General features: G+C 45.2%; 1 protein-coding gene across 1 annotated transcript; it reads left to right on the forward strand.

Annotated features, from left to right (window-relative positions):
- Positions 1-2,114: 2,114 nt before the first annotated feature.
- LOC137145560 (olfactory receptor 6B1-like) lies at positions 2,115-3,068 on the forward strand. Its single transcript, XM_067536407.1, has 2 exons — positions 2,115-2,579; positions 2,766-3,068. Exons 1-2 carry the CDS (start codon positions 2,115-2,117, stop codon positions 3,066-3,068), a joined length of 768 nt encoding a protein of 255 aa, XP_067392508.1.
- The last annotated feature ends 10,028 nt before the right edge of the window (positions 3,069-13,096 follow it).

Raw genomic sequence — 13,096 nt, forward strand, 5'->3', positions numbered from 1 at the left:
CTTCTAAACCTCTCAGCCAAGCTCTCCTCATCTCACACCTCGATCACTTCAACATCCATCTCTCTGGCCTTGAGAAATGCAAGCTTGCCCCACTTCTATCCATGCAGAACGCTGCTACAAAGATCATTCTTCTAGCCTGGCACACTGGCCATGCCACCCCTCTCTTTGCAGTCTTCCCTTTCTCTGCTGCATCAAGCATAAGTTCTGTGTCTTTACTTTGAAGGCCCAACACAGGCTGTCCTCACCTGACCTACGGCCTATAATTTGCTATCAAGATGTCGACTGCCACCTCCAGTCAGCCCTGGCTGCCGTTCTTCATTGCCCACCGCTGGTTCTCAGTCTTGTGCACTGTCCATGAGACACCTGCCCTCTTAACTTTCCTCTTTGGGTCTGCTACAAGGGCCATCAGTCAACCAAGCTCCATCTCACCTAACTCAGATAAATTGAGGAGGCCGTGTCTGGGACTGACAGAATCCCTTAATTGTTGGGTTTCTCTAAGATACCATGGAAAAAATGAGGGCTAAACTAATAATCTTCATTGCAATGTTTTGTGCAATGAATATTCACCTAGCTCAGTAATGGCCTCTGGACCAGTGTGAATCCAGTCCCGTCAATTCCACTGGCAGAAACTCACTGACACCTGACCTGGTCTCTGCATAAAACTGGGGGTGGGCTGTCAAGACTAGATTGAAGAGGGCGAGATGGATGGGAGAGGCAGTAGCTATCCTGTTCTGAATTAAATGCATCCAGTTCATTAAACACAGCTACAGTTTGGGGTTGATTGAGAAACGTCTGCCAGATTTTCTCACCCGCTTTCAACAGTTAGCAACTTTCACTACATGAACTCCAGCTCCTCAACCACAATTCGAAGATTAACAGGCCTGTGGGTAACAGGGGGAAAGGAAGAATCAAATGCAATTCAGGCTTTCATAAACTCATAGACGTTAAGGCCAGAAGGGACCGTTGTGATGATCTAGTCTGACCTCTGGCATATCACAGGCCAGAGAACCTCACCCACCCACTCTCGTAATGGCCTAGAACCACTGGCTGGGTTACAGAACTCCTCATATTTTGATTTAGACTTCAAGTTACAGAGAATCCATCATTCACTCTGGTTCAAACCAACAGATGACCCGTTCCCCATGCTGCGGAGGAAGGCAACCCTACCCTCCCTTTCCCCCACCAAATGGTCTCTGCCAATCTGATCTGCAGGAAATTCCTTCTCGACCCCAAATATGGTGATCAGATAGATCCTGAGCACATGGGTGAGACCCACCAGCAGACAACTGGGCAAGAATTTTCTGTAGTAACTCAGAGCCCACCCCATGTAGTGTCCCATCTCCGGCGGTTGGAGATCATGGCAAATAGCAGTCGCTTGTGGGTTACACGCCACTGTAGGCAGTCTCATCACACCATCCCCTCTATAAAGTTATCAAGCTCGGTCTTGAAACAATGTAGGAGTTTTGTCCCTGCTCCTACCCTTGCAAGGCTGATCCAGAACTTCACTCCTCAGATGGTTTTAAAGCTTCATCTAATTTCAAGCCCAATTCATTGATGAACAGTTTACATCCATTTGTTCTGGTGCCAACATTGTCCCTTGATTTAAATAACAGTTCTCTCTGCCTGCTATTTATCCCTCTGATGCATTTAGAGAGAGCAATCATGTCTCCTCTCAGCCTTCGTTTGGTAGTCTAAACAAGCCAAGCTCCTTAAGACTCCCCTTGTAAGCTGGGTTCTCCATTCCTGTGATCATCCTACTTCCTGTGACTGGGACTTGGGCACAAATCATCCTTTGCCAATCATTTCCTGGGTGCCTACATCTATTAGGATGCATTGGAAATTGCAGCCTCAGATGATAATGATATATTAAAGTTGAACACTATGATGCTCACATTATATTGCACTGTTTGTTTAACCAGATACATCCCATGGCAGACACTGAGTGGAGAAATCAAACATCTGTCACGGAATTCATCCTCCTCGGCTTCAGGAATCTCCCTGAGCGGCAGACCCTTCTCTTCTTGCTGTTTCTAGGGATATATATATTGCGACCATTGCTGGGAACATCCTCATCATTGCACCGCTTGTGGCCGATTTGCACCTTCACACCCCCCATGTACTTCTTCCTGGGGAACTTGTCCTGCTTGGAGACCTGCTACATCTCCACCATCCTGCCCAGGCTGCTGGCCAGTCTCCTGCGTGGGGACAGGATCATTTCATTTAGCAGGTGTTTCGTGCAATTTTATTTCTTTGCTTGCCTGGCCGGTACCGAGTGTTATCTCCTCTGTGTGATGTCTTATGATCGGTATTTAGCAATATGTAAACCACTGCATTATTCTGCCCTTATGAATGGCAGGTTTTGCCTCCAGCTAGCAGGTGGATCATGGATAAGTGGGTTTCTCGCTAACTCCATAACAATATTTTTCATGTCACGATTAACTTTTTGTGGTCCCAATGAAATCAATCACTTCTTCTGTGATTTCAGCCCTGTTATAAGACTCTCCTGCAGTGACTCCCATTTAATGAAACTTCTGGCTCTCATTCTGGCTTCTGTATATACACTGCCTCCTTTTATATTACCGTATTTCCCCATGTATAAGTCACTCCTTTTTTCGAAAAATTTGGGGTCTAAAAACTGGGTGCGTCTTATACAGTGGTATTTACCGGTGATGTACCGTAATACATTTATTTTCAGATTTTGGGCCCCAAAATTAAGGTGCATCTTATACATGGGAGCATCTTATACATGGGGAAATATGGTAACTCTGATGTCCTATGTTTATATCATGATCACTCTCCTGGGAATCCATTCCAGCATCAGGAGGCAGAAAGCTTTTTCCACCTGCTCCTCTCACCTCATTGTGGTGACAATTTTCTATGGGACCCTGACCATGGTCTACGTGCTGCCAGATGCCAACACACTGCGAGACCTACACAAATGGTTCTCTGCATTCTACACGGTCCTGACTCCCATAGCTAACCCCCTCATCTACAGCCTGGGAAACAGAGAGGTCAAGAATGCCATTAGAAAAACTCTCAGGAGATTTAAGGTTTCCCAAGAATTTTGAAGTTCCAAGCACTGAAGTTCCAAGAATGTGAGTTGTTTCGGAGCACCAGCTGGTTGGTTCTGGATGCTCCCCTGCTATGGTTTATTGTCTAATCCTAGGGGAAGAGAGCACATTTTGGGGTTATGGGTAGTTTCTCACTCTCACTTGGAGTTGGGCTTCCTGCTTCTTCTGTAGGGTTGTTTTTCTCATCACCAGCAATGAAAATCCTATGACGCACCACATCCTCCTCCAAGAAATGAAATTATGATGCATCGTGGGAAATGTAGTCTCACCACAACCCAGCCTGCAACATGCAGTGGGAGCATGAGCCACCAGCACTTCAGCTCCCACGAAACTCCGTGGCAGCATTTCTGAGTTGAAATATTTCTTTCTGTTTCCGTATGGTTGGAATGATTGTTATAGCTATTAGTAATACACATGTACGCCCAGACACTAAATCAAATTCCTTTATTAAATCCAGAGGCCAAATTATGTTTGTACAATTGCTCTAAATATTTTTAGGAACCTAAATAACAAGCAATTACTGCACCCATCCAGTAATAAACATTTATAGGTAAAAAGTTCCAGAGGGGTAGCCGTGTTAGTCTGTATACAGCAAAAACAACGAGAGTTCTGTGGCACTTTAAAGACTAACAAATTTAATTTCTGCAGGTAGGTAGTGATCAAATACAAAAGGACCAGAGCAGGACTAGACCCAGCTAACTCCATGTTAGCTGACTCCAACTTAGTAAGGCAGGTACTAACAACAATTTAAAGAGCTCACCCTTTTATAATTTACTTATTGCCCCTACCTCACTGTTTGAGAATTTATTTATTTGTTTAAACCACTTGGAAGCATCCATAATTATTTGGGCTTCTTCTTCAATTTGGGCTTCTTCTTCCTCTGAAAGTTTCTGGATGACATCAAGCTGTGGGTAGTGGTAGATATGCTGGAAGTAACGATAGGATACAGAGTGACCTAGATAAATTGGAGGATTGGGCCACAGTAAATCTGATGAGATTCAACAAGGACAAGTAGACAGTCCTGCACCTATGACAGAAGAATCACATTCACTGCTGCAGACTGGGGACCAACTGGTTAGGCAGCAGTTCGGCATAAAAGCACCTGTGGGTTACACTGGACAAGAAGCTGGATATGTGTCAACCGCGTGCCCTTATTGCCAAGAAGGCTAATGGCATTTTGGGCTGTATTAGTAGGAGCATTGCCAGCAGATCAAGGGATTATTCCTCTCTATTCAGCTCTGGTGAGGAAGACCGCATGAGGAGACCCTCCACAGATGACCACCTGTTGAGAGATCCACCCACCTCCCTGGTATCCTTGGGGATGTCAGTATGAAAATATTGATGCTGGATATTTTACGGTATTCCTCCATCTTCGTTCATGGATCGATAACTGTGGCATTCATTATCTGTGTATTAAAGCTTTTAAGAAAGGGAAGATTGACAACTTGTGAATGTTGTTGTGGTCACTGCTATCATTCCTCGTCTGCTTCGAGAGTCTCCAGACCTAATGATATTTCTAATAGTGGGTCTCACCTGTTCATTTTGGTACCATAGGGAGCGTGAACCTTTGGCACAGGTTAATATGGTTCAACATACCACTCATAATATCAAGCCATCAATATTATAAAAGCAACATGGGGCTCCATGCAGATCCAGCCTTAGCCATATAAGGACTTTTGTGCTTTTATTTACACCACTCCAGAGTCACTACGTTATCATCTGGACTCTACTTTGAAATCTGGAGTTTCCTCATTGGGGTCTAGAATCCACCCCCGTGAAGTACTACCGGGAGTAAGTTCTTGGCCCCACATATATCTGGACAAGTATATGTACTGGGGTATTTCTGACTGACTGATAATCTGAGGACTGTGTTTCATGACAAGATTTTAAGTAGACTCCCAAAAGACTCTTGGGCCAGTTCCTCAGCTGGAATAAACTGGTGTAGTTCCACTGAAGTCAGGAGTTGGCCAGATTTCGTCCAGCTCAGGATATGGCCCTTTCAGATGGTCCAGATATTGACAGCATGGCTCAATAACCAATGAGCGGTCAGTCAGACAAGAGACTTGACGTTAAATCCTGATCTCACGAGAGGTGGTGTAAACCAGAAGTAACTTCATGGAAGCCAGTGACGTCACAGAGATGTAAAACATGGAATAAGTGACAGACTAAACACAGCACAGTCTCTTGCACGCTCCCCCCCCCCCCCACACACACACACATTTCTCTGCCGTCCTATCAGATTCTATATCACCAGTTTGGTCAGATTTAATTGGAGTCATGCTGAGAGTAGCGGTATTTAATTAGCCTCAGCAGTGACTCACAATCCCTTTCCCTGTTATCTGTTGCTGCCCTGCCCTGATTTTTTAATAGACTTGTTAAACCTGAATCTAACCACGTGGTTACAATGGTGCAACTCCAATAACTACAACACAGTCACTCCCAACCCAACAGACCCAGGTGTGAGAGGAGAATCAGATCTACTCACTTAATGGCCCATTTAATGTCATGGCAAATCCTGTAACTTTTCATTTATGCCAGTGTTACCTGGGTCAAGTGGTAATACATCATTGGCTTCTTTCTTTCTTTCTTTCTTTCTTTCTTTCTTTCTTTCTTTCTTTCTTTCTTTCTTTCTTTCTTTCTTTCCAATAACAGAAATGAAAATACCTAGCTCTTACCCAGCACTGTTCATCAGTAGATTTCAAAGCACTTTACATAGGTCAGCGTCATTAGTCTCATTTTACAGATTAGTTTATTGTATAGGAAAATCCATTGTGCCCTTCTTAGATCTCTTCTCCTGAACATTTGTGTAAACAGGATTTGGACTGGGTGTTTGTAGCAGTATGGCATGCCACCACCACTTTCAAACTGGCATCTGGCTTTTGAGTTCCTTAATTTAAAAATTGCCAGTGCTGAAAAATCCACCACGGACCCAAATTGAGTGAAATTCCTTACCCAGTTCCCTTACGCTGAGTCTGGATATCAGGGCACAGCAGAATGCAGAGGAGGAAATGATATTTGCTAGGGCTGGTTGCAATGTTTTTTTTAATTGAAAAAATCTTTTTTTTTCCCAGGAGAAATTTGATGGCTGAAATATCTAGGACCGGTAAGTTTACATAGGTATATAAAGGGTTACATTAGTTTGACTAGAACAAAATAAGGTTTTTGTAGGTCTTGCCAAGTGCAGGTGCTTATCAATTGTGGAGAGGTCTAGGAGGGTGGCTCTGACTGGTTGACTCTGGGAGGATGGTGTGACGCTGTCTGGAATACGTAATAATTTATAATATTATTAATATCAGTATTGCAATAAATCTTGCAAAATATGTGGTATCAGGTACCATTGGAAAGGTTAGAATTTGCTAAGTATAACAATATTGTTCATATTTATGTATCCATTTTGTATTATGAGCTCTAAATACGGCTGGTATATTTGAATTGCAAACTTGTGCTGTGTTTCTGGGTGACACCCCCAGACAGGAGGGAGCAGCACTGAGCCTGCTAAATGCCCCATCAAGGGAACTCAAACACACAATGAATCCGGTGAAAGAGTCATGGTCCCAGGGACTGCATCTTATGATTCACCAGTACATGTAACAGCATGCCTCTAGACAGGGGACTCTGAGGCTTTTCCATGCCATGTGCTGTGTGTGGGGCTGTGTTTGGGACTAAGGAAGTACCAGCTTCATGGCAGAAACTATAAAATGCAGCTGCACCATCTCCATCTTGTCTTCATTCCTGCCCCCGTCCTCTGGATTAACCCATCTACAACTGAAGCAACAGACCAGCCAGCCTCACCTCAGTCCCTGGAAAAATCATGGAGCAGGTCCTCAAGGAATCCATTTTGAAGCAGTGGGTGGAGAGGAAGGTGATCAGGAACAGTCAGCATGGATTCACCAAGGGCAAGTCATCTCTGACCAACGTGATTGCTTTCTATGAAGAGATGACTGGCTCTGTGGATGTGGGGAAAGCGGTGGTTGTGATATACCTTGACTTTAGCAAAGCTTTTGATACGGTTTCTCACAGTATTCTTATCAGCAAGTTAAAGAAGTATGGGTTGGATAAATGGACTATAAGGTGAATAGAAAGCTGCATAGATCATCGGGCTCAACGGGTAGCGATCAATGGCTCAATGTCTAGTTGGCAGCCAGTATCAAGCGGAGTGCCCCAGGAGTCAGTCTTGGGGCCGATTTTGTTCAACATCTTCATTAATGATCTGGAGGATGGGGTGGATTACACCCTCAGCAAGCTTGTGAATGACGCTAAACTGTGGAGAGTGGTAGATGTGTTGGAGGGCAGAGATAGGACACAGAGAGACCTAGACAAATTGGAGGATTGGGCCAAAAGAAATCTGATGAGGTTCAACAAGGACAAGTGCAGAGTCCTGCACCAAGGACAGAAGATTCCCAGGCACAGCTACAGACTGGGGACTGACTGGCTAAGCAGCAGTTCTGCAGAAAAGAACCTGGGGGTTACAGTGGACAAGAAGCTGGGTATGAGTCAGCAGTGTGCCCTGGATGCCAAGAAGGCTAACAGCATATTGGTCTGCATTAGTAGGAGCTTCACCAGCAGATGGAGGGAAGTGATTATTTTCCTCTATTTGGCACTGGTGAGGCCACATTTGGAGTATTGAGTCCAGTTGTGGGCCCCCGCATCACAGGAAGGATGTGGATAAACTGGAGAGTCCAGAGGAGGGCAACAAAAATGATGAGGGGGCTGGAGCACAGGACTTTTGAGGAGAGGCTCAGGGAACTAGTCTTGTTTAGTCTGTAGAAGAGAAGAATGTGGGGGGATTTGATAGCAGCCTTTAACTACCTGAAGGGGGGTTCCTGGGAGGATGGAGCTAGGTTGTTCTCAGTGGTGGCAGATGACAGAACAAGCAGCAATGGCGTCAAGTTGCAGTGGGGGAGGTCTGGGTTGGATATTAGGAAAAACTTTTTCCCTAGAAGGGTGGTGAAGCACTGGAATGGGTTACCTAGGGAGGTGGTGGAATCTCCATCCTGAAAGGTTTTTAAGTCCTGGCTTACCAAAGGCCTGGCTGGGATAATTTAGTTGGGGTTGGTCCTGCTTTGAGCAAGGAATTGGACTAGATGAGCTCCTGTGGTCCCTTCCAACCTTAGTCTTCTATGATTCTCAGCTGTAAAACAAAGCACTGAGAGCCATCCAGGCACTGGATATACACCAGAGGAACTGTACAAGCCTGCAAACTCCACAGTTCTGCTGAGAATCTGATATATATATAGACTTTGAAGTCCTTTGGTTTAATTATTTAACATCTCTCCTTATTTGTTTCTTTCCTTTGTAATAAACCTTTAGTTTCAGTTACTAAAGGATTGTCTGGCAGTGTGGCATTTTGGGTAAGATCCAAACTCATATCGATCTGACAGTGTGACTGACCTTTTGGGGATCAGGAGAACGTTTTTTGTAAAGGAAACAAATTTTTAATAACCTATATCTTTACTGGACCTAGTTGCTAATTGAGGCCAGAGACTGAAATGCAATAAAGCGGGCTGTGTAGCTACTGGTTTTTAGCTTCTTGAGAACCAGTGGGGGGATCAGAAGCACTGTTTGAGATTGGCTGGTGAATCTAATGAAAGTTTGGGAGAATCAACTCTCCTTTTTGCAGCCTACCCTGACCTTGGCATTTTGAGGTGGACTGCCCTATGCACAGACCAGTTAAAGATGGTATCCTTTGTAAAAACATAGAACTTGGAAAGTATCTGAGAAGATAGTACGAAAAGTCCTTGAAGAAGAGGCCCTCAATATTAAGGATGGTTCCAAGTGCTTTTAATGAAAAAATAAATTCTCAAACAGCCAGGGAAGGGCAATAAGTAAACTGTAAAAGGGTGAACTCTTTACGTGTTTGTCGTTAGTACCTGCCTTACTAAACTGGAATCAGCTAACTTGGTGTTAGTTGGTTCTAGTCCTGGCACTGGTCCTTTTGTGTTTGATCACTACCTAGAAATGTTTATTACTGGATGGGTGCAGTAATTGCTTGTTATTTAGGTTTCTAGAAATGTTTAGAGCAATTGTATAAACATCATTTGGCCTTTGGATTTAATAAAGGAATTTGACTTAGTGTCTGGACGTACATGTGTATTACTAATAGCTATAACAATCATTCCAACCATACGGAAACAGAAAGAAATATTTCAACTCAGAAATGCTGCCACGGAATTTCGTGGGAGCTGAAGTGCTGGTGGCTCATGCTTCCACTGCATGTTGCAGGCTGGGTTGTGGTGAGACCACATTTCCCAAGATGCAACCCAATTTCTTTTCTTGGAGGGAGGATGTGGTTCGTCATTGGATTTTCATTACTGAAGATGAAAAAAACATCCCTACAGAAGAAGCAGGAAGCCCAACTCCAAGTGAGAGTGAGAAACTACCCATAACCCCAAAATGTGCTCTCTTCCTCCAGGATTAGACAATAAACCAGAGCAGGGAGCATCCACAACCAACCAGCTGGTGCTCTGAAACTACTCACATTCTTGGAACTTCAATGCTTGGAACTTCAAAATTCTTGGGAAACCTTAAATCTCCTGAGAGTTTTTCTAAGGGCATCCTTGACTTCTCTGTTTCTCAGACTGTAGATGAGGGGGTTAGCTATGGGAATGAGGACTGTGTAGAACACAGAGAATAGTTTTGTAGGTCTCGCAGCATGCTGGCATTTGGGAGCTGATACCAGATTTGCCCGTCACCTTGAGGTATACTCATTTATTAGGGTTACCTTCCTGGAAGGGGGTGTGTGATTCTATCAATGTAGTGCTTGTGTTACTGGTGTGTTCATATGGCTACAAGTCCCTTCCCAATGGAGCTATCCTGCAGGACCTAAGGTTTTCAGGGCTGGGTTCTTCCAGCCCCAGATTCAAATAAACCCCCCACAGATACACACACACATTCCAGATTAACCGAGTGAGTCTGAGCAGACCGGGCTATCAGCACTGTCAGCTGACCCCTTATGTGTCCCTGAACTCAGCAGGCTGGGTGACACAGCACTTTCAGTGCCCAACCTTATATGCCCCTTTGCACCACACCAGAATAGAGCGCACTTCTGAGCAGGCTGGGTCCAAACAGCACTTTTTGGCTACTCCCCTTATTTGCCCCTGGACTCAATCAGGCTGGGTCAAACAGCACTTTCAGCCACCACCCTTATTTGCCCCTGGACTCCGTAGGCTAGGCAGAGCAGCACTTCTCACCTGTCCCCTTCATATGGCCCTATGCACCACAATTGTTCTAGCAGGAACCCCCTTGATGAGCAAACCCCTTAGGATTTTGGGGCACTCCAGGGATCTTTGGCTTAGGTAAAAGAAGTGTTGCTGCAGAGCAAGTTAGGGACCAAGGACACAAAGGAGGAAATGAAGTTTAGAGAGAGAAAGTGGCAACCAGCGTGATTATAACAGTTATTTTATTGCCAGGTATATAAAACTTATGATACTAACAGTAATACCAGACAAGGAGAGAAAACAATCAAACACTTACAATACTACACAATTACAGTTGGGGTTTTGGAGAAAGCTAGCCCAGGTTTGATTACAAAATTAGAAAGTTATACCTGGATTAAAAGAGAGAGAGAGAGAGTTGGGGGAAGGGGAAATGGGAGGGTCTCCCCACTCCGTGCAGCTCAGAGGTTTCCAGGAGACGGGCTGTTCAGCTTAGGGTCTGGAGCACTTGAGACAGGCAGAGTCCCCGACACGGTCAGTCAGGGAGAGGGGAAGTTCCTGTGGGACTGATGCAGAATTTGGATCCAGGCATCAGAACAGGGGTTTGAACTTTGGTAGGGGTTTTTGTAGAAACCAGGTTTGTTTATGGATAAACAATGTCTCAAGGAAGTACCCCAGAGGGGTTTTCTTTATGTTGGACAAAAGGAGCTGATCATTCCTGGCTATGGGCAATGTTCCTTGAGTGAGCTCACAATGCAACCAGGCATATTCAGTGTTTTACATATCAATAACTAGACTGGACTGATAACTGCGGAGCTGGGTGTGTGCAGGTGTGAGTTCATTTACATCAAGAGCAGAGATCTCCCATCATGCAGTGCGTCCCTGCTTTACCAATCCCAGAGTTCAGTGTGGTCCCTGCTTTGCCAATCCCAGAGTTCAGTGCGTTTTTTCATCTTCGATGTAGATGAGGCTTCTGTTCTCCATTTGATGTGCTAATTGAGATGCCTCCTTTTTACATCTTTGATGTAGAAGAGGCATGGGGAGTTGTATCACTCTTGATGGGAGGGTTTTAGGTGTATCCACTGCCTTTTCATATTGAGATGCCTTTGGTTTCTGGTTCAAGCAGGGGCTGTGGGGGGGTATTCAAGTGAGCAGGAGAGAGAGTCTGGGTTTTGCACCCTGGTACCCCAAGAACACAGAGCTGCTAGGTAACGAAACCCAGAAGTCTTACCTGCAGCTGCAAACACCCCAAACTTTTCTCTGGTCAGAATCCTTCCTCCCATAGCAGGCTATTCCCAGCTCTTCCGGGCTGGAGCAATTCACCCAGTCGAAGGGTTTTCCCTCACTCACTCCCTGAAATTTCACTTCAGCCTCCTGCGCTTGTCGCTTACTCTAGCTCCTTCCAGTTCTTTATTGCAAATTGCCAGGATAGCTAAAGTGGTGCAACGTCTACATGTAGACAAACTTTTACAAATTGATTTCTCACACTAGAGATGAAGGGGACAGACAATGGGAGATCTGACAACAAAGACGACAGAAAGAGACATTTTTAGCTTTGTTTAGTTTTTATTGATCTAGGCTTTTGGTAACAGACACAGAGTTATTGGTGTTTCCTAGATAATGGTAAAACATGAGGAGGAGTTGGTGGAAAACATCCCCTGGGCGTGGGGGGAATTCTCAGGATACTGGTTTGGCTGTAAATGTACAGGCTGGGTTTTCCAATAAGAGATGATGTTAGGCACCTAAATCCCACAGCCAGTGAATGGGAGTTGTGCACTTAACACCCTTAGGTGCCATAGTCAATTACAAGTGGACATGGTGGAGCAGACATTGTACTGGACTAGGACTCTGGATGGCTGGTGTCTGTGCTATTCTCTGCCACTTGCCCACTCAGATACCCTGGGCGGTACCTGCACCTCCTTGTGCCTTAGGATATAACATGAGGATGAGGATGTGGGCCTAGGGCTGGAGTCACAGAACTTCCACTTTTGGCACCTAAGCCCCAGAATCCGGCCTCCCAGGATTCACAAAACCCTGCTCAGCTGCCTGCGACCCTGTAGGCGCCTAAGTTTTTGCATCAAAAAGGCCATAGCCCCTGTGTTTCTGTCTCTAGCCATGACCTCTGCAGCCTCACACCGGGCAGCTGGACACTGAGGCCGCAGAATGAATCAGGGACCTGGGGCAGGGAGACATTCCCTGCCCTGACTCACCTGCAGGGCCCGATCCGGCAGGAAAAGTGCCCAGATGCTTTTGAAAAATCCCACTGGGAATCCAAGTATCTTGAGAAACTGGCCCTATGTCACTGCTGAGAATGGGCCAGTGATAGGCCTGTGCTGGGCCTTGAGGCACAGGTTAGATGGTTTCCTTTAGATTCCTGTCCCTTTGGAGAGAAACCTGGGGATGAAATACACTACAACAATCAAATGTTAATTATACAATTTCCTAACGCTGGAGTTCCAGTCTGATTTTGCCACCATATATTTGTATAATGTAGGCATCACAGATTTATGTGTGTGTGTGTGTATCTAAGAATCTCACAGGGACCAGATGCCCAGGTGAGTCTCTTTTACCTCCACCGTTTCACTGAGCACAATCCCCCAACATTGACTGAACTCTGAACAGCCACTAGTTCAAATCTCCCACCAGCCCAGTCGCACCCAGCTGTGGCATTTGATAAAGACCCTAACAAGAACCAGTCACAGGTTCCAAGAGTCTGTCCGTCTGCACTTCCTCCCTTGGCTGTGACTCTAAGAGCATGAAAGAGAGTCAATAAGCGAGTGGAAAGAGCCTTAGATTAAAGCAGACATCGGTGCAGGCGCTAAACCAGCCTCTGGCATATCTATTTTATTTTAACTTAAGGCACCTGGTCGG

Source organism: Emydura macquarii, unplaced genomic scaffold (genome assembly GCF_026122565.2).
Source record: "Emydura macquarii macquarii isolate MOO-44397 ecotype Brisbane River unplaced genomic scaffold, CSIRO-AGI_Emac_v2 contig_3571, whole genome shotgun sequence".
NCBI classification, from domain to species: domain Eukaryota; kingdom Metazoa; phylum Chordata; order Testudines; family Chelidae; genus Emydura; species Emydura macquarii.